Below are 7,095 nucleotides of genomic sequence, written 5' to 3'. Positions count from 1 at the left end.
CACCCCGCTTCAGGAAGGAAAAGATTAAAAAAAGAAAAGAAAAGCTTTATAAGTACCCCTCTTCTACTAGGAAAAAGATAAAAAATAAAAAAATTTACGAGTTTGGTGGAGGTAAAAGATGTGCAAAGGAAATGAAGGGAATAGGGAAACAAAAGAAAATAAAAAGGAACAAGAATTGGCAAAGAAAGAAAAAGAAACAAGAGAAAAGGGAAGGAAGAAAGAACTTGGATCTTAGAATGATGAATGCTACAATATTTATATTTTTGAGGGTAGCTTGGACAAAAACATTAGTTAGAACTATGTACGACATCGCAACTAACTAATATCAATAAGAAGTTACCAAATAATTTGGTGGGTCATTTTTCATCTATTTATTATCTACTAAATTAAAAAAAGACACACCATCATTATTTAGTTACAAGTGAGTAGTACTAATGTACTATGTAATATGTCAGATGACGTACATGATGCATCCAATGGGCTCTCGGTATTTTAGTTAGTCAAGACATGAAGCATGAAACCACTGGTGGCCACCACCAACCTCTTAAGGTTTGGTGGGGTGAGAGGTCAAGGTTTCGAACCTTGCCTTCCATTAATTGCGACATAGTGGTTCTTCTAAAAAATTCAGACGGATGCGTAGTGCATCCATTTGATTCGGTGGTGGTTCAGTCTCTATCTGCCCCCTATAAGTAAAAAAAGAATATATGAAGCAAGGATAAATACCCAATTAAAAGTTGTCGGGGGGCAAAATGCAACTCTCGAAAAGCGATGGGGTGTACAGCAATCAACCGTATACATAAACCAATGTATTATTACATTTTCACCCAAAATAAAAAATAAGAATAAAAGAGCAAAACAAAATAATAATTAAATAAACAAAATTAAAAGTACAAGTAGGTGTACTCGGTAGCAAGGAAAACAAAATCCTACATTCCTACTTATAAATTTGATTTGAAGATGAAGCAAGCAGTTGAAGCATGTATTATTATACCTCAAGAAAATGAACAAAAACCGGAAAATTCAAAAACATGTGACATCAACGCGTATTTCTGGGGTCTACACTCTGCCGTACACGGTTTTGTGGGCCCCTACCTTCTTCCCTTCATTCCTCAGTCCTCTCCTCTATTCTGCAGCACAATTGCGGCATTTGCTGCCCAGAAATGTACAATTCCAGCAGCAGCACGTACACCTAATATTGGCACAGGTGCCATTAGCTTTTCTTTTACCGGCGGTGAAAGACTTACATACGATTGTATTCTGTTGGTATCCAACTCCTCCAGAACCAGCCAAAATTCACACCTTCCATACTTATTCGTACATAACTTTTTCTTCGTCTTCAATCATTGATATCTTTTGTCTTGTGGCTTTCTGTTCCACAGTTGATCAGTACTTTTTCACTGTTTTATCCAATTCTTGGTAATTTTAGTAGTATATATATGGTGGGTTTTTCTTGTCTTCCTCAACAACTGCCTTCATCATTGTTGTTAGTATTATTTGAGACAGCCCATGAATTCTCTACTGGTGTTAGGTGCTACTGTTTAGAATTGACAGAATTAGCATCTGGGCTGTTGCTATTTTTGGGTTTGGAAGGTTTGGAAAAATGTCCCAGAAGCGACAACAGCAGCAGCAAGAAGAGAGTTGCAAGACTCAATCAGATGGTGATGACTTTGCCTCTGATGACAAGAGGAGAAAACTCCCTTCTCTTAATAGGTGAAATATGAGCTGCCCCTTTTGGTTTTTCGGTTCTTGACTTTTTATGCTTTCTATCTGGGACTTTATAAAATTGTCTGCTTGGAACTTATGTTTGTATGATGTATTTGACTGCATTTGCATTTACATGTTTAGTCTTAAGTTTGACTATCAGTTTGGGCTGCTTTCACTTAGGTTTATGCCCAGAAGTAACATTAAAGAAGAACAAAAGGAAAGGGAAGAAAGTTGGAAAATCAAACACTAGCTGCTTTTGGAATCAAAATTTACAGAAGATTTTCTTGAAATTATTAGGCTTGCTGCTTAATGGATATGATCAATTTGACTGCTACATATGAATTACGTACATAGGAAATGATTAATTGTGCTGTTCTATGAAATGAAGCTTTTTGGTTGCCTTCTTGTTCAAAATACGTGTAATGGGTGACTTGAGGATGTTTTCAAGTAATTTGAGGATAGGAATGAAGGTTCTTTTTCAGATGTTTGGGTGAGCATGGAAATGAGTATCTGGTTTGTGTCTGATATTTGTCATTCCTGACTTTCCTCTCGGTAATGTTTTATAGTGTAGCATCGGAGTTAATAACCTTGCGTAGAATGCAAAAATTGATCGAGCCAGCTTTGGAGCCAATGATCCGTAAAATTGTAAGCTCTTGTCCTTCAAGCAATTCCTGTCTAACAATTTCTCTCCTGCTTTTTACGTTGATGAAAAATTTTGCTTAGCAACTCTTCTTTTAGATTTAAGTCATTGGTTTTAGATGTTAAGAAGTCTTGGATTCCTGATACTCGAAAAAGGACGAATGGATTTATGTCTTAGTCAATTCTCTCTGGAGAGCTTATGCACAATCAATTTCAGGGTGTATTACATTCTTATATGACCAACTATCATGAAATGGTGAAAGTTAGGGGAAAAGTTAGTTCTATGCCTCAGTTTCCAGTTTACTACATTTCTTGATGGCTAATATGTTCTGTCAAATTTTACTTTCCTCCATAGCAACATGCTTCATATGAAAATCTGATTTTGGTTAAGTTGTTAAAACAGCTGCAAACATTCTGGATGCTTTTTTCTTGAAGTGGACTTGCAGAAACAATGTGTTTAGAATTCAATTCAGAAATACATCTATGCATTCCTCTGCCTTTCAGTTCTATTCTGCTTTGATTTATTGGTTGTCTAAAACGGATTATGCCAAGAGATGGTGCAACTGTAATCTTCAGTATGATTTGAATATTTACAGATTCAATACTATGAAATAAACACCACTATGCAAATAGGACCAAGCACATTTTTATACCTTGCTCGTGGAGTTTCTTCCCCTTCGTTCTTTATTTACTTCTCCCAGAATGCTATTTTGTTGATTTGTTGCATGAACTCTCAGGTGAAAGAGGAAGTTGACTTGGCAATGAAAAAGTACTTGATCAGTATAAGAAGGTAAATATTGAGAGTTATGCTCAAAGTCTAGCCTATTACCTTTACTACTCTAAAATGCTAATTAGATGCATAATTTTTTAAAATAGGACTTGCGGGAAAGAGATTTGCCCTTCTGAATCAGGAAGTTTACAGTTACAGTTTCTAAGTGGCATCTCTCTTCCAGTTTTTACTGGAACACGTATAGAAGGCGAGGATTTTAACAATCTACAAGTTGCCTTAGTTGATCCTTTTACTGGGCAAGTTGTTTCCATTGGTCCTCAATCTGCTGCAAAGGCTGAAATAGTAGTTCTTGAGGGAGATTTTGATGGTGATGAAAGCGATAATTGGACCTTTGAAGAGTTCAAGAATAATATTGTCAGAGAAAGGGAAGGCAAGAAACCCCTTCTTACTGGGGATGCTTTTTTGACTCTTAAAGAGGGCATTGGTGTGGTCAGTGACATATCTTTCACAGACAACTCAAGCTGGACAAGAAGCCGCAAATTCAGGCTGGGGGCAAGAGTTGTGGACAATTCTGATGGTAACAGAGTGAAAGAGGCCAAAACAGACTCCTTCATTGTCAGGGATCATCGTGGAGAATGTAAGAATTTTAATTGCCTCTCTCTCTCTCTCTCACACACACACTCTCTCTCATGCGCATTGCTTGACAGGTAAGCAGAAATATTTTCTTGTTATTGTTGTGCTCCTTTTTCTCAAAGGAAGCCTGCCAATGCCAGTGACATTCGTGATGAAAACAAAATTTGGTTCTGACTTTTAAAGAGGGTTTTTTTTGTTAAAATGTTATGGTTCAGGCTTATAGTTAACTCTTAAGTTGTTAAGTCTGCAATTGCAAAGGAAGTGAAATTGTCGGTTAATGGGAAAGGCTCAACTTTGGTTCTCATTGTGTAGGCAATAACTGGAACTTCAAGTATTTATTAGTTCTGTGTAGTCTCCATTACTGAAGCTTTACTTTTAGATGTTAAATTCATCATTGGTTTTCTGTGCTATTTCTTTTTCCCATAGTTTTTAGTCACTGCTCTTCTGATGGTTGAAGATGATTCACGTGCTCTTTTTCATCACTCTTATGATGCATTTTTTCATGTGTGCATGTATTTTTATTTCTTTGATGCAAGTCATCAATTGCTGGAAGATGCTATCATCGGGAAGCAGCCTTTTTTTCTTTTTTGGCTGCCTCCATGATATGATCTTGTGTACTTTCCTACATTATATTTTTACTTGGTACTTTTGCATCTTCTAGAAGTTGGGAGAAGTTAACTGCACACACTAGTTATATATGTCTGATGACCTGTTGGTTTATAAAGATGAAGTAATAATAGAGCTTTTCGATATCACAAATAATTTCATTTGATTGAAACTATTTCAGATTTTCTTCAGTTGAAATAATGGGGATAAGTGGCTTGGCAAAGGTACAAATATTTTGGTTCCCTCGATTCTAAGATCAATTGAGTCCGTCTGTCTTATGGAGCATTTGATCCTTTTTTTTTTCTGTAGAGTACATCTTTGGTCTAAATTTAATAAAACTATAAAAGTACCTGTGTACTCAATGCTTCTAAATGCCCTTCCCTTTTCTTTTTTCCTAGAATGGTATTCTGTTCCTTTTTATTCTTGAACATATCCAATCAGAAGTATAGAGATGATGCTTATTTGTCCTGTATTCAATTTTTGGAACCTAATAACGGTACACTGTATAAACTCTGCATGTTTAATATTTTGTGCATTACTAAGTTGCTTGAACTTGAACCTCAATTATACTTCTAGAGCTATCTTCACTTTTCAAACAGCTTCTTGCCATACCCCTCTGGTGTTTAGAGACAATAGACATAATATGTATCTTTCTTTTAGGTTTATCTTGTCTGTGTTGCATATTGCAAGGCTTTTGCTTTATGCATTTTATTCTTTAGGAAACACAAAATCACCAGTTTACTCGTCATTAATTAGAAGTTAGGTGACTTAAGTTGCTATTAGTCATTGATCTTCTATCGTTTTCTGGTTCCTCCTGGATTCTTTACTCTCTTATCAGATGTAGTATTCTCTTTATTCTTTCTGCTAACACGTGAGATGTGCCTTAAACAGGACGTGATACAGATGAAATGTAATGCCTTAAATCCTTTTTTGTGCTTAGGTTCTTTCTCTTATGACTTGAGTTACATACTAATAACCGGCCTGGGTTTCTTTTTGTAGTGTACAAGAAGCATCACCCTCCTTCTCTGGCAGATGAAGTATGGCGCCTAGAAAAGATAGGAAAAGATGGAGCTTTTCACAGACGTCTGAGCAAAGAAAGAATCAAAACTGTGAAGGATTTCCTTACCCTCTATTTTGTTGATCCTGCAAGGCTTCGAAATGTAAGAATTTATTGGATTTCCTTACCCTATATATTGTTGATCCTACAAGACTTCGAAAAAACAGTGATGTTTCATATAGGATTGTTCTCAAAATTTTTGCCTGCCTTTTCCAAGGGCCATTAAAAAGTCCATTCTCTGATATATTTGAGATGAAAATTGTTTATGAAATGTGATTGTTCTAGAGGTGTGTATAGTACACTTTCATTCTGTCTGTTGTTAAATTCTCATATGCACTGACATAGTGAGCAGTTGGATTTGATTTTGTGGAAGGTGCATCATTGGTTTCTTGGTCATGTTAAATGAGTAGAAAATTTTGTAGCTCCACATTGACATTTGAAATAGACTTTTTTGTGCAATGTGGTGAAAGTTTTCTTGCTTATTTGGAGAAATAGCTTTTTTCTTTGGGACGAAATAGCTTATAATGCACCTTTTGTGTATTCAAAATCCTGCAGATCCTTGGGACAGGCATGTCAACTAAAATGTGGGAAGTGACAGTCGATCATGCCCGGACTTGTGTACTTGACAAGGAATTGCACTTCTACTATCCGTCCGGATCTCAGCATAAAAAGGGTGTAGTTTTTAATGTTGTAGGAGAGGTGATGGGTTTTGTCTCTGATTGCCAGTATATTACCCATGATAAGCTGTCTGAAACAGAAATGGTACGAAATAAACTAAACTTCTTGCCTTTCTAGTACTGTTCTTTCCCCTGCTGAGCGTTTGAATGACTAATATTAGTTGGCCAATATCCAACTTTGCTGCAGGCTTATGCCCGAGATCTGGTGGCTGCTGCTTACAGGCACTGGACTGACGTGGTTTCAATTGATGACGAGGCCTCGCTTATGGATGGTTCTTTATTCTTGTCTACCATAGAATACTCCTCGAATCCTCCTATGCTCGATGGCAGCAAGGTTCTGAATTCTCATAAGAGTAGCAAATGTGATTATCCAGAACCAACTGCCTGTTCTGATATCATGCCATCCATGTATTCACTCGGGGGTTTAACCAACCTGGATGAATATGACCTGCCCATTATGGACTCTATGGAGGTTAGATTTGACCACCCTTTGAACATTCCTGGCCAAGTCACGAACAACACGATATGTGACACAGACTCCATGACACAAGCTTTCTACGAGGATGAGCACCTACAATTTTTTGATTCTTCAAATTTGGGGCCATCCACTGGTCTGAATACTGCTGTTAGTTGCTTTCTGGGGCGTCCGAAGAGGAGATGGAAAATGCTATTCAGTGTCCTGAGATGGTTTTCGATAAGAAGGTTGGTTGCAAGAAAATCTAGAGTGAAAGAAGTAAAAAGATACTGTTAACAGCAACTGTTTGCTTTGTGCTACAAATGCATTTCCAGTTATCGGCTGTAGATTTTTTCTGGAAGGAACTGTCCCCTTTCCAAAGCAAAAAGAAAGGGTACTAGTTGAATAGTTTTGCTGCCTGAATGTATGTATATTGAGTGCAGTTCTGAGATGTAGTGGGGACATGTACATTCCTTGCAAACAGTAATGAAGCACTGTTTGCTTGAGATCGAGAAATAAGTCTTTTTTCTTGACGTTGCTCTTTATATTGTCGATCCTCAGTTCCCATCTTCCAGGCATCTCCTCTGTTTCTTCA

The 7,095-nt window shown here is 37.0% G+C and overlaps 1 protein-coding gene across 2 annotated transcripts; it reads left to right on the top strand.

The window, feature by feature from the left end:
- Positions 1-1,124: 1,124 nt before the first annotated feature.
- LOC113767391 (calmodulin-binding protein 60 A-like) lies at positions 1,125-7,095 on the top strand. Of its 2 annotated transcripts, none has more exons than XM_027311471.1 (7): positions 1,125-1,710; positions 2,276-2,349; positions 3,081-3,133; positions 3,220-3,710; positions 5,312-5,472; positions 5,925-6,131; positions 6,234-7,095. In XM_027311471.1, exons 1-7 carry the CDS (start codon positions 1,437-1,439, stop codon positions 6,795-6,797), a joined length of 1,824 nt encoding a protein of 607 aa, XP_027167272.1. In that variant the 5' UTR covers positions 1,125-1,436; the 3' UTR covers positions 6,798-7,095. The 2 variants fall into 2 exon arrangements, with proteins under 2 accessions (XP_027167272.1, XP_027167273.1); XM_027311472.1 differs by having other exon boundaries at positions 1,503-1,710; positions 2,271-2,349.

Source organism: Coffea eugenioides, chromosome 4 (genome assembly GCF_003713205.1).
Source record: "Coffea eugenioides isolate CCC68of chromosome 4, Ceug_1.0, whole genome shotgun sequence".
In the NCBI taxonomy this organism is placed as follows: domain Eukaryota; kingdom Viridiplantae; phylum Streptophyta; class Magnoliopsida; order Gentianales; family Rubiaceae; genus Coffea; species Coffea eugenioides.
Note: the sequence above shows the minus strand (reverse complement) of the source record. Positions and strands in the feature narration are given on the sequence as shown.